This window comes from Cannabis sativa, chromosome X, assembly GCF_029168945.1.
Source record: "Cannabis sativa cultivar Pink pepper isolate KNU-18-1 chromosome X, ASM2916894v1, whole genome shotgun sequence".
NCBI lineage: Eukaryota > Viridiplantae > Streptophyta > Magnoliopsida > Rosales > Cannabaceae > Cannabis > Cannabis sativa.
The window spans coordinates 81,326,689-81,341,024 of NC_083610.1; the positions used below are offsets into that span (position 1 = coordinate 81,326,689).

Below are 14,336 nucleotides of genomic sequence, written 5' to 3' on the forward strand. Positions count from 1 at the left end.
CCGGGAAGTCTGGTTCTCGGAAGAACCTTCAAGGAGAAGGGGTCCCCCGGCGGAAGGACCTCCAATCTCTTCTTGAAGAATCTTGTCAAAAAATTTTGCCTCGGACTTCCCGCCAATAGCTTGGCTCCTCCGCACCACCGGGCTCCCCACGCGAAGCCCTCTCCCGCAGGCGGCTGGGCACTAGAATACGCCTTCTCCTGGGCCTTCCGGTAGAGATAATCTTGGTACTTCTTCTCTGCCGTAGCAATGAGCTCATCCCGGAAGGCCTTCTCCGCAACCGACGCCCTCACGTTAGGGCAGATAACCTTGGAGAGGTTGGAGTCATCCACGGATTGGTGAGAAAGGATAAGTTTAGCCTTTCTGCAATTCTCCGTGGTGACCAGGCCCCCGACGTCAAGATCGGCATGGTCGTAGGAGGCGAAGGCTTGGGCCCTTCGAAGGAAAGCCTGAGTGGTGAGCGTCCGCTGGTAAGGTGGGATCCGCACCCACTCCGTGAGAAGCTCCGGATGGTCCACGGCCCTAAAACCGGAGGAGAAGAAAAATCGGTGGCGGTACTCCTTAACATGAGTCTGCCTATTATACGGAACCACCCCTTCGTTAGCAGGGTGGATCCGGAACCCATAAAAACCGTCCTTAAGTTTGTCCCCTTTCTTGGGGACGGATACAAGTTCATAAAAATACAAAATCTCCGCCGGGCTGGGAGACCCCCAGCCGCGCGCGGAGTAAAAAATAAATAAGCCTGAGAGCAGGCGGTAAGCTTGAGGAATAAGTTGGTATGGCGCAAGGCCGACAAATACAAGAAAATTAACAAAATAATCCTGGAGCGGGAGCATTACACCGGCCATCAGATGGGTCTGACTCCAAGCCCCAAAGCCATCATAGTTGAGGTTGGGCGTCTCCGAGTCACGGGGAGGCCGGTGGAAGGTCCCTGAAGTAGAGGGTTTGATTCCAGCCACATTAATGATGTTCTCCAGCTGGTGAGGGCAGGTCAGGGTCGATCGAAGCTCGGCCGCTTCCCAACCAGTAGCGCGGGACTTGTACCCTTCCTGGGCAACAGGTCCCAGAGAGACCTCCTCCAGGGTGGCAATATTCTTCCCTTTCTTCTTTGAAGACTTCGAGCCAGAAGCAGACATGTTATGCTCTGAGAAAAACAAAAAGAAAAGAAAACCCAGCAGTTAGGCCCCGTACCAAACCCTAAACCAGAAAAAAAAGGGAGTGGGGGTCCCCTAACCGCTGGAAAGAGGCCCCCTCCGGACACGTGTCACCTGGGAAACTCAAAAGAGGATCCCTGAACAAGTGTCGGGTGCGGTAAAATCGCAGTAAAAGTGGTTTTGCAAAAGGAAAAGAAAAGAGAAAAGTTTTCCTGTGCCCTAAGCGATTGCTAAACGAAGGATACATGGCCTTCTTCAAACAAAACTGTACGCCTACGACAGAAGCATGACAATGGCGACTCTACAGCTAATACAGTAAAACGTAAAGCAGAACTCGAAGAACTCAAACACTCACACTCCAGAAATCTCTAAGTGCGAACCCAGAAAACAAACAAAATAAATGTAAGCATGTTATTATCTAAAGATGCAAAAAACTTACAGTTGATTGTTGCACTGGGGGGTACTGGGTATGATTGAGCGAGAGTTGAGAAGCACTGGCAGAACCAAACACTGGGAAATCACAGGAAGTGTTTAAGTGTTAGGGCAGTTTGTGCTACTTCGAGGAATTTTCTCTCTGAGAAATTCAAGCAAAAATGGTAAGGAATGGAAAGTAACCGAAATGAAGGAAAGGTGTTGGCTTTTATAGGCAAAAGTGCATGAGGAACAGGCGTCTTCACCTACCAATCGTACGGCAGGGGAAACGCACGATTCGAATTCCCAAAAGATCAACGGGCTAGATCAATCTACCATTAAGGCGGTGCAAACGTTTAAGTATCCGCCTGACACCATCAATGCGCCGCATCAATCATGGGGCGTGAAACGAATCGACCTCTGCAAAAGTGAATCACTGCATTTAATGCCATTATTAGACACACCTTCACGCGCCCCCAAGACGTATCATAAGACCGAGGGGGCGGCTGGAAACATTCCTGCGAACAAGCGTATTATCGCATTAAATAACATCATTTAATGTGCCCCCACGCGCTCGAGGCTCGAGCTGGGGAAATGAGGAGTCAACTGGAGACACTTGAACAAGCCTTGGTTTATTTTTACTAAGTAAACAAGGCTTGGGGGGTAAATGTTGCTCCTAAATTCGCCCAATATACGTGGACCAGTCAAGAGGGGACACGTGGATCAAATTACCTGAGAAGAACTGCTAAGTCTTTGTATGACACCAGGAAGCATTATTCGCATGGGTCCCGGAAGATGTACCCGGAGTACAAGGTACTCCCGGAAGCGAGCATAGCTTGAAGGCACTCCGGGATGTGTCAGGTCTCTCCCGAGAAATCAAGTCGCATTTAATGCTGCATGGGAGGAAGCGTGTTGGGACTGTAACACGCAATAAAGTCTGACGGCACAACCCCCAAACAGCAGCGCTACAGTAATGATCATTTAAGTCTAGCGACGGCTACTCTGCGAAGAGTCACGTCAATCATAAGACAAAAAGGACATTCTCCATAAAAACCCTACAGCACCTAGGGATTTGACCATGCATCACCCATGGTATATTCATCGGAAATGCCCAACTTTATGGATGCTTACAGCCACATGTGTAAGAACAATTCTAGGGATTACCCCACCAAAACACTATAAATACCCCCTCAAAGCTCATTTAATGGGGTCGGAGAATCTTGGCTGCTCAAGAGCAAGAAGAGAAAAAACTCACCAAGAACATTCTTTGTATTAAAGAGAGAAACATTCTCCCAAGTGTAGAATCTGTATTAAAGATATCCATAAATATCAGTGGCTCGTGGACTAAGGCTCATTAACGCCCCAACCACGTAAAAAGTCTTCATCTCGCTTTCTTACAGCTCATCATTACATTCATATTTTACTAGTTGCCGAAAACCTCGGTCAACAATAGGCTATGTGGTAAGTATGGACATGCCCATGACCCGCTTAAGGTTTCTGCTCAAAGCCCACTAATGGGGTAAATTACATGCAAATGAGAGCTGACTACTGGATCCCTTAGAAATAATTGTGTCCGTGGTGCTGGAACTAGACAATTGGGGACCATTTGTACTCAGTGGACACATGTCGGTCAAAGGTTTAACCTTTAAAAGCAGAGGGCACGTGTCATCCAAAGGTTCCACCTTCAAAAGTAGAGGCCTGGAATATTCGTCTGGCAAAAAGATGGAGGAAGCGCGCGCACTACCATGCCTGGACACAGGGGACAAGATTTGATCCTCTGTCAGAAAAAGTATAACTGTCACTGGGGATCCGAATTGCACCAAAGGTAGATGTCCGGGACACTCTTAGGCGGTCGACATCCGTAATAGACCCTTCAAGTATCCATCCGAGTATCAGCTGTTGGATCCGGGAGAGACATTATGTCTTCCGTGTCCTGTAAGCTAGGACAAGGTAGGGTGAATTTTCGCTTATCTATTAGTCTTGACTTGTTCTCGATTCCGTGATAGAATTGTAATAGAGGATATTGATTAGCGAGATTATGAGGTTAATCCCTTCCTTCATACGCCATGTGTCACATGCTCGAAAACGCGGACAATAGGTATAAATTCTTAACTCGATTTGATGTGTATATTACTGTAAATTAAAATATGGGTTAGGAATTCATATTTTGACGTGTAAATTATGTATCAGGGATTGTATTTGATAGAGCACTTTTGGTTGTAATTTATTTTGGATTGATCTGTTAAAAATTATTGAAATGTTTATTATTGTGTTTTACACCGGCTTTGAAAAATGGAAACGTCTATTTTGCAGTCGTTATAATGTTTGACTTTAAGAAAAATTAACAGGACCTTTTAATAAGCTAGATGGTTTTAAAATTTAGTGATTTTTGAATAAATACTGATAATTATTTTTCAGATTTATTTTTCTGATTTAAGAATTTAGTTTGGAAATACTTACATAATTAGGTCTGTATTCATAGTTCGAAAATTATAATTTTACTATTACATTAAATTACAATAAGTAAAAAAGAGATTAATTTTATGGAAAATTATTTTAGTTCTAAATAATTTATAAACAGAGCTAAACAATTTTGAGTAATTTTAATAAATATTAACTTTTCTTAAAACCTATCCCTAAATAATTATTATGAATTTATGTTATTGTCAATTTTAATTAAGAAAAAATAATTAAAGTCTTGTTTATGTTTATAAGCAAAGCCCAATTTATTTTTTTACAATTTTGAGAAAATTCTAGTAGCCTTAATATATTTTATGATACGAGGCTAAATAATAATACCGATTACACGTGTACAAAAAGGATGTATATATATATTTATAGATTACACGTGTACAAAAAATAATTAATCGAGACATCCTAAAACTAGAAATAATAATAATAATAATAATAATAAAATAAATTACTATAATAATAAATGAACGTTTTCATTCTTGGCTTCGGCTTGTTTACACATGCAATCTGGCATAGGAAATGTATATAAAGAGCCACTGGGTTTTCTTGTTTCTGTACCTTTTTGATCACTGTGGCGAAGCATGTCCCGCATTTGTCGTTTGAAGTCTTCCCATCTACACAAGTAAATTCACATATGAAGTGGTTAAGTTAATTTACCTGTGATAATTGGATTTATATTCGCAAGACAAGTGTGTTTAAACGGCCATTTTCACCTGATATTTGGATTATCAAACAACAGAGCTAATTTTCTCTTGTCGGGTTTGATTGTTTTAGCATGTCCCCCAAACAAATAGCGCCGGTGGCCAGTCAAGAAGTGTGGAAAATTGCCACCCTGAGTGGTGACAAACACTTCACTGTATAGGCAAACCGTGTAATCAAGAGCAGCCAACCTAGATGAGTGGCCCTATGACACGTTTTAAAATCCCATTAAGGGATATGAACAACCAAACTCTTGACTTGAAAACAGAATAAGATTTTGAAGACACTAGAAATGTGAAACATATCATGCAGGACATATTACCTTAAAAGGAGCAAGCTCTTCTGCAGAAGCAAGTGTATCTTTCGTTTCTAAACGTGGAAACATTTGCTTTAGTGGGGCCATATACTTATCTGTTTTATAAATGTTTCCAGCTGCAACATAAACCGAAGTAGTTTTATCGAAACCCATGCCCCTGAGCATCATTCCCACCTGCAGACAAAAGGATGGTTACATGAATCATTGAATGTTGCAACATATTCAGTTGGGAGTGTCTATACCTCCAAAGGAGTTAAAGGACATTTTCCATCCACTCGGTTTGCACCAGGCCTTATTACTCTGCCCCTTCTCCTAAATTTTCCTCTCCAACTTCTTTCTCGAGCAATATCCATTTCGTGTTTCTCTTCCTCTCCACCATCATATTCACAGCATGAAAAAGCAACCATATCCTAGAAAAAGAGAAAATTAGGTTCTATTTGTAGCTATCTACAAATTAAGTTCATTTATACCTCTTCAAACCGAAGATGTACAGATACATATTTTCCATCACTTTGGTAGCTTTTCTTAAACATTCGATCCACCATTTTCTCTGCCAGCCTCTTTATAGGTTCTGAGAATCTTAGTGCTTCAAAATTGGCTAAGCATCTAAGCCCTTGTACACTTGAAGGAACTGCATGAGCCAATCTGTTGGAGAATGGTGCAATCCGCACAGCCCTGCACCATGGATGGAAAACTATATATATCTGTCACCGTACAAATACAAGTCTACATCAAGATGAGAAAGAGGGGAAAAAAAAGCATGTATATTTGAATCGGTCATCCTTATTTGAGTACAACAGAGAACTAAATCACTTTAGGGAGAGTTAAAGGTAAAAACACGTAGTGCACATATAACAAGCAAAATGGACAGGCACTAATAATGTTGTACATACGTAGTTAAGTTAGTCAAATCTATCTAGTATTCAATTACAACCAGTAAATTTCTTAAAACTTCAATTTTGGCAGTTAAGTTAGTTGGAGACAATACTGTCTCTCAACACTTTTGGACATTATCTTTAAATACCAACCTCTTCTACGGTCAAAGATAACCTTTTTTGAACTTTTTCTTCGTCCTCTTCTAAATTCTCTCTGTACAAAATAAAGTTATAAAACTCGATCCTCTTGTGGGTTCATAAATTATCACCATTGTAACACCAAATGTGAATCAATAAAGATTAAAGTCAAAGGTTGTTCCATCTGGGGAGTAAACAGTTGTCACTGCCAAGCAACTGATCGAACCTCGTTAAATTGGTATGATTGAATTTCTGCTTTGCACTTATGTCTTTTTTATTCTCTTGATAGTTAGTTCATGTTATTGCACTAATTGTCATGTCATTGTTTTTCAAAGTGATTAAAACACCATAAGTGGTATCAGAGCATCGGGATGCAAGGATCAAGATTTGGTGATTGGTGATCAAGACTCGATCAAGATGAATTCAACGAAGTTCGAAATTGACAAATTTACTGGGGAGAATGACTTCAGTCTAAGGAGGCTCAAAATGTGTGCTCTGCTGGTGCACCAAGGCATATCAGAAGCCATTGAATCAAAAGCTCTTGAAGATATCAAGGAGGATAAGAAGAAGATTAAAGAAATTCAAAAGAAGGCTCACAACACCATCCTCTTGAGTCTTGGAGATGAAGTTCTCCGAGAGGATTCATGTGAGACCACTGTAATTGGGTTGTGAAACAAACTGTCCTCAATCTATTTGAAAAAGACTTTGGCCAACAAGTTGTAAATGAAGAAAAGGTTGTACACCTTAAGAATGGATGAATCTGGTGAACTCAGGAAACATCTTGACGAGTTTAACAAAATCATTCTCGAACTCGACAACATTGGTGTCAAGATTGAAGAAGAGGATCAAGGAATTGTCCTATTGAGTTCACTATCAAGGTCTTATGAACATTTTGTTGACACCATGTTGTATGGAAAGGAGACTTTGACAATGTCCGAGATCAAAGCTGCACTAAATTCCAAGGAGACTCAGAAGAAGTCTGATGATAAGAATGGACCAAATGGTGATCTAATGGCTCAAGTTAGGTCTGCGAAAAAACAAAGGACATAAGGGCAACCGTTCAAGTGGAAATCAATAAAGAAATCACAGCAACAAGAACAATGGTTCTAGTCATTCAAAATCTAAATTCAAGACTGGAAAGTTCTGCAATTACTGCAAGGAAGGTCATCTCAAAGATGAATGTTATACTTTGACGAACAAAAATAATAGAGACAAGAGCAAAGACAAGAATGACAAAGGCAACAAGAGTGAGGCTGGTCTGACTGCTATGGGTGTTCGCGGTGCAGGTGGTGCGGGTTGTAACATTTTTTTCAAACCAAACCACATATGCGGTTTTTATAATTTCTCAAACCACAATCGCACCGCAATATCTTAAAATCGCAAAAACCACACTGCACTGCGGTGTGATTTGAGCGGTTTACACTATCATCATTATCAAACATTATAATGAAAATTTAAAAATCAATCTAATAAAATTTTAACAATACAAAAAAACAATCTTGTTAAAGTTTTAACAACATAACATACATACTAAGGGCAATTGAATGCCTATCTCTTGGCTACCCTGATGGGGTAAAAGGTTACAAACTCTAGGGTCTTGAACTAGGTTTCAAAAGATGCATCATCAGCAAGGATATCATCTTCAATGAGAAGGAAATGCCCTTAAAGCAGCAGAAGCAAATAGACTACAAGGTACAGACAACAACAAAAGAACTCAGGTTCAACTTACCAATGATACAGCTGCATCAAAAGAGAGGTTAGATGAATCTACATCTACTGAGGCTTCTACATCTCAAGGTGGACTTGAGACTTACCAATTTGCTAGAGATAGAGAAAGGAGAGATATACACCCACCAGACAGACTGGAATTTGTTGAACTTGTAGACTTCACAGGGTTTGCATTGTATGTTGCAGATGAGACTGACATTGTAGAGCCTACATCCTATATGGAGACCATAAACAGCAAAGATAATACAAAGTGGCTTCTAACATTTCTGGAGGAAATGTCATCATTGATCAAGAACAAAACTTGGATCATAGTCAAGAGACTACGTAGACAGAAGCTTGTAGATTGCAAGTGGATAACGAAAGTGAAGGAATGTATTCCAGGGATTGAGGATAAAAGATTCAAGGCAAGTCTAGTTGCCAAAAGGTTTACTCAAAGAGAGGGAGTAGATTACAATGACATTTTTTCATCAGTGTTCAAACAAGCCTCTATAAGAGCCTGCAAAGTGTATGAAATCCAGCAAATGGATGTGAGAATTGTAACCTTGAAGAGAAAATCTATATGAGGCAATCTGAAGGTTTTGAAAGTGGTGATCCAAATGAAATTTGTCTATTGCAGAAGTCCCTCTATGACCTGAAGCAGGCACCTAGACAATAGAACATCAGATTTGACGAATTCATGACAAAAATCAAATTCAACAAGAGCAGCAATCCAAAAGGTGAAGTTGCAGGTATGTGGACAGTGACTATGTAGACACTAGGAGATCACTTACATGTTATGTTTTCACAGCTCAAGGTGGATGCATAAGTTGGAAATCAAGCCTGCAAAAAGTAGTAGCTCTGTCTTCCACTGAAGCAGAGTATATAGCAGCCACTAAAGCAATTAAAGAAGCCATATGGGTGAAAGGCTTAACTAAGAAACTTGGCTTCAACTTAGAAAGTATCACAGTGTACTGTGATAATCAAAGTGTCCTAAATTTGATGAAAAATCCCATGTTTCATGAGAGGTCAAAATACATTAACATCAATATGCATTTCATTCGAGACATCATTGGCAAAATGAAGTGCAAGTAAGCAAAGTAAACACTAAGGATAATCCATCTGACATGTTCACTAAAGAGATTCCTATTAGCAAGCTTAGGCATTGCCTAAAGCTGCTAAGTATTGACACCAGCAGCTAATGCCCTTAGGGGCTCTTGGAACAGACTATTCATTACTGGTTTCACTAACTTCAACTAAGGTGGATTTGTGATGTTTATTAAAGTTAAGTCTAGCTAGTATTCAGTTACAACTAGTAAATTTCTTAAAGCTTCAATCTCGGCAATTAAGTTAGTTGGAGACAATACTGTCTCTCCAACACTCTTGGACATTGCCTTTAAATACAAACCTCTTCTACATTCGGAGATAACCTTTTTTGAACTTCTTCTTCCCCCTCTTCTAAATTCTCTCTGTACAGAAATAAAACTACAGAACTCGATCCTCTTGTGAGTTCATAGCTGTTAGTGATTATCACCATTGTAACACCAAGTGTGAATCAATAAAGATTAAAGCCAAAGGTTGTTCCATCCGGAGAGTAGACAGTTGCCACTGCCAAGCGATTGATCGAACCTCGTTAATTAAATTGGTGTGATTTGATTTTTGTTTTGCATTTATGTTTTTTTATTCTCTTGATTAGTTAGTTCATATTATTGTACTAATTGTTAGTTCTGTTCTTGATTGTTCTTCGAGGTGATTAAAACACCACAATTATTAATACCGACCTTGACAAAACTAAAGCCATTTTTGAAAACCAATAGATTGGACCAATGCAAATAATCTTTTCCACTCTAGAAAGGATAAATTTCTTAAAGATATCAAAACCCTTGCAAAAACCACCATGGACATGGTTTCAATAACTAAAGAAATTAAACACCAAAGTTTATCGTAAATCATGACCTTGTCAATGCCCATGATCTCCTAAAAGGAAGGGCCCACCAAGGTTCAAGCCAAATCTAAATTTAAAGGTGAATAGGCATACCCCAATTCCACCAACTTTGGAAGGACCTTATGAAGATAGTAAGTTGGACTTGACCAAGCTTTCACTCTAAGATTCACAATTTTGCTTATATTATTGTCGAAACGCTGAAGTACATCGTCTGGGAGCTCTCTGACGACATTCACTTGATTTCGGAGAGTATTGATGAAAAATTCTTCATCAAATATATCCTTAAAGTTGCTGCAAGTTAACAATAAAAATTAATGCTCGTAATTTTATTTTTAAAAAAAATTGCAGAACAAATTACATATTCTGCATTAAAAATTGAATATGTAAGTATTATTTTATTGATTCGTTATTATGTTTAAAGATAAAATATGGGAAACATGAGCACAACTAACACACAAAACCTCTATATTACATGGTGAACAATATCATGCTTCAAAAGCTAAGATGCGGTAATCTGGTGTCATATTTATGCAATAATCACCTCGAGTCTCGCCAAACACTATTCAAATGAAAAATTGGAATTACAAGAGTTGCATTCACTAATCCAGCCACAGCAACAGCATCACAAATCTGCATGTGAAATAGTGAAATAATCACAAAACATTGGAAGTAGAGAAAGGAAAAAGAAACTATAAGAGAATTGGTAACATTAACATAATTACTTGTATATATTTAAAACTTCAAACAAATATCCGTAATCATTGTCCATCATATACTGTCAAATTTCTTGAAAAACAAGTCTTGGTTTAGTTATCTTAATTAAGTTAGGTTAGATTAGATTCTTTTTTTTTTCCAATACTTTTTTGTCTTTTGGCTTCATTTAGAGATCAAATGGCCTTGCTATCTTCTTTTCTCAAAACAAAATTGTAATGTTTTAGCGGAGATGCTGGGAGTAGATGCATTCAAACTGCAATATGGATCTATAATTGTTCAGAACATACCGACAGACGTTGCTGGTTTAATCCACCATTTGCTTCAATTATGAAATACCCATTCGACCTTGGCAATTCTGAATAACCAAGAAATGCAAGAAGTAAACTAAGTGTATTTAACAACGGAAATGCAACAATTGTCTTATTTCCTCAAAGGATTATAATTATGACAAGATAAGTTGCATTCATTGTCATGTCCCTAAATTAAGAAAAAAGATAAACGAAAGAAAGTTGAACTCTCACTGAAAAAGAGAAAAGGCAAGGGCATATTACTACGAAAAAGACATACGCAATACAAGATAGTATGATTCTCATATACAAATCTCAAACCTGCTTTTGAGATATCCTTGTCAACACAAGGCTTCCAAACTTGATGCACTTTAGAATTCCACACCGATAGCAACTGCATGTTGTTCGTTCACAACTTATAAGTTTATCAAATTGGCTTTTTATTTGCTGTATAATTTCATCGTAGTCAAAGAATACTTAAAATGAATATGAACACAATTTTGCAAATCCTCTCAAAATGCTAACCATTCAGAAGCTGATGAAAACTTCATCTACAAATCAGAAGCATGCCAATTATGAAAGGCCGTGTAATAGGTGAGAATTTAATTAATTAAGTGGAAAAATGGTAACTCTCTGATCCTTCAAACGTAATGAGACAACTGGAAGTAATATATCATTTATTCCTAGAAGAGTTTAAAAATGAGCTATATTAGACTGGAAGACAAAATCATAAAATTCACTGCAATAAAATCACAATCAATGACCATTATAGCAAAGATGCCAATCTAGATGAGGAACATTTGAATTAAATTCAAGCACTAAAGCACACAACCACTTGCAAATATAAATCAGAAATCAAACTTTTCACCCAAAATAAAGCCAGAAAAAATACCGCATTTTCGGTTCCATTGCTTTCATAATTCATAAAAGGCCAAAGCTTCTGAAAGACCTGAGGGCTCCTGTACACGGAACCCGGTGGAGGACGCTTGTGAACTACAACGACACCATTTTTCAAGCTAACGACATCGAAGCTCACGGAGCCCATATACAACAACATTCCCGAAATGTAAAGTAGCGGCGCCAACAATAGCACGCCTCTTCTCCTAAACACTGCAGATATAAATATAAAGATGACCTTCTGTACAATACTCTGCTTCGATCCTCTTCCGCTGCTACTCTTACTCCGTCCATGGCGAAACCGAGGCGAAGAAGGCGGTGAGTTGCTGGACCTTGCGGTACCAAGGCGGCTGTAGCCGTGCATTGGGGTTAGAAGAAAGTTAAGGTTTCGCAGGAAAAAATCTGTGAGATGAAATAAGCTCGAGATCTGAGCCAGAGAAGAACCATATAAAATATAATACAGTAACGAACACTTCTCTGGTTGAATTCTAATTGGAGTTTCAGCAGGAGATCAAATTGTAACTTGGACTGAGTTGTAATATCTATCAATGAAGTTACATTTCAAAGCAAAATTCGTCGATTTGGAAGGAGAAATTCCCCCCGAGAAAGCAACAGAAGAATGATTCTACCTTTCTGGGCTGATTCTTCACGGGAAACAAACAGGGGTGATAATAATGCGGGAGTGAGTGAGTGAGTGAGTGAGTGAGAGGAGGATTGATGCTGGGTTTTGCTATGGCTTTCAAAAGAAAAACACAGTAGAGAGATTGGGGCGCCTCTGCAAAGTCACCGCAAAGTCATGACCTGTAATCAATTTGGCGTGTTTGAATCACGCAATCATTTTTTTTTTTTTTTGTTATTTAGAAATTATACCCGCAACTATTATTATTACCAATTCAAGCCCGGTTAGTGGTTAAAAAGGAGAGAAATTTGACAATTCATGCTTAAAATGTGTTGCATGTGCATGGTCTAAATTATATAGAAAAATGTTAAATGGCACTGGTACTATCTTACATGTCAATGTCGCTATTGGTCTAATTAAGTATCGAATCTCATATAATTTAATGTAATAACTTTTAAGAAGTATCACTAGCTAATCGCAAGGCGACACGTTTAAAAAGTGCTAGGCACCACCGGTGCTCAATATAAATGCTTAATTATATACCACCCTATTAAATATCAAACAGAATATGCTACTCTTTTTTTTAGTACCAAATATATCCCTCAAATAATAAAACTAAATCTTACCCTCTCTTTCCTCTCTCCTTCTCGTCTCTCTCTCTCTACAAAGTCACATACACATATACACATTGTTTGTTACAGTCCACCAACTTAGCTTGACAACCAAGTGTGTAGGAGCAATCCAAACTTCCTTACCAATATAATTCTTAAAAAAAGAAATGGGCATGTAATTTATTTAGTAATTATTGTTGTATTTAGTTGCATTTAAGTTGATATGAATAAATCTACATATATCATTCTTTTATTTTGGTTGTTTTGTTCTTGAAACTCGAACTCCTCAGTTTGTGCATTTTCTGGTTTTCTTTGAATTTCAGCGATTTTTTGCGATGTCGTTATTGATATCTAGCGACATTAGAGTGCACTGGATGTTAAGGATGACTTTTAACGATAAGTAGCGACATGTTGTGATGAAATTTACGACATTAGGAAAGACAACAATGAAATGCTCGAAAATCAGAAACTTAAGTTCAGGAACCATCTGCACAAAAAAAAAAAAGATAAACTATTAAAACACATAAAACAGTGTTGTAAAAAATTGCAAAATAAATCGCCAAATATCGCGAACCAAATCACCACAAATTGATAGTAATCGCTAAATCATACACATTTTCTGTTAGAAATAATCCCCAATTAATATGCCGCGACATGTCGACAAACATGTCGCCACATGTCGCTAACTACAGCAAGGCCTTGGGATGCAATCAAAAGACATCAAAGTTGCAAACTATGTCGACAACATATCGCTTCATGTCGCTAAGTGTCTTAACTTTCAATAACTTAGCTAATATCGCGAGATGTCGTGAATTACGTCGACCAGTGTCGCTAATTATAACAGCTTCCTAGCCTAGCCAAATAATGTCGACAAAGGTTGAAAATAAGTCGATAAATATTGCTAAAACCCAAATAACTACCATATCTTGCACTATTTTAGACGAAGTCGAAAGACGTCGCTCACAAAGTTGATAAATGTCGATAATTAGCGAAAAACTAAAACTTAAACAAAAAACAATGAAAATCAACCAAAACACTAAAATGTAATCTAATCCAAACAATTTCCTTATAATCAACCACAAACAACAAAAGTGGAGTGGGTTTCGCGATGGCCTCCTGTGTTTCGTCAGGGGTAGAGAGGAGTGGGTTTCATCCAAATGGGCAGCCGAACAACGATGGTGTAGTGGTCGTGGGTTTTTTTAGGTGGATTTGGTGAGAGTTAGAGAGAGGGAGAGGGAGGGAGGGAGGGATAGCCGAGAGAAAGCGGGAGAGTTAGAATGTGTGTTTGAATGGGGGTATTTTGTGGTTTAAGAAATTTTAGAGTATTAAACACCTATATATTTTAAAGTGATATACTAAAAGACCATAATCCTATTCAATATTCATGGCTTCCGCAAACAACTTTTGAGTTTTGACAGATAAGTGTTTCAAGTCTTGATATTATTATATGAATTGAGTTTACAATCTTTATTCACATTACATATTTTTTATTAAATT

The 14,336-nt window shown here is 38.4% G+C and overlaps 1 protein-coding gene across 2 annotated transcripts; it reads right to left on the reverse strand.

Annotated features, from left to right (window-relative positions):
* Positions 1-4,373: 4,373 nt before the first annotated feature.
* LOC115699982 (O-fucosyltransferase 9) lies at positions 4,374-12,478 on the reverse strand. 2 transcript variants are annotated; one of them, XM_030627529.2, is made up of 10 exons: positions 11,605-12,478; positions 11,034-11,106; positions 10,713-10,780; positions 10,253-10,341; positions 9,805-10,002; positions 5,520-5,724; positions 5,292-5,459; positions 5,056-5,223; positions 4,748-4,938; positions 4,374-4,648 (listed from the first exon to the last, which is right to left on the reverse strand). In XM_030627529.2, exons 1-10 carry the CDS (start codon positions 11,971-11,973, stop codon positions 4,486-4,488), a joined length of 1,692 nt encoding a protein of 563 aa, XP_030483389.1. In that variant the 5' UTR covers positions 11,974-12,478; the 3' UTR covers positions 4,374-4,485. The 2 variants fall into 2 exon arrangements, with proteins under 2 accessions (XP_030483389.1, XP_030483394.1); XM_030627534.2 differs by lacking the exon at positions 11,605-12,478 and adding an exon at positions 11,238-11,383.
* Between the last annotated feature and the right edge of the window lie 1,858 nt (positions 12,479-14,336).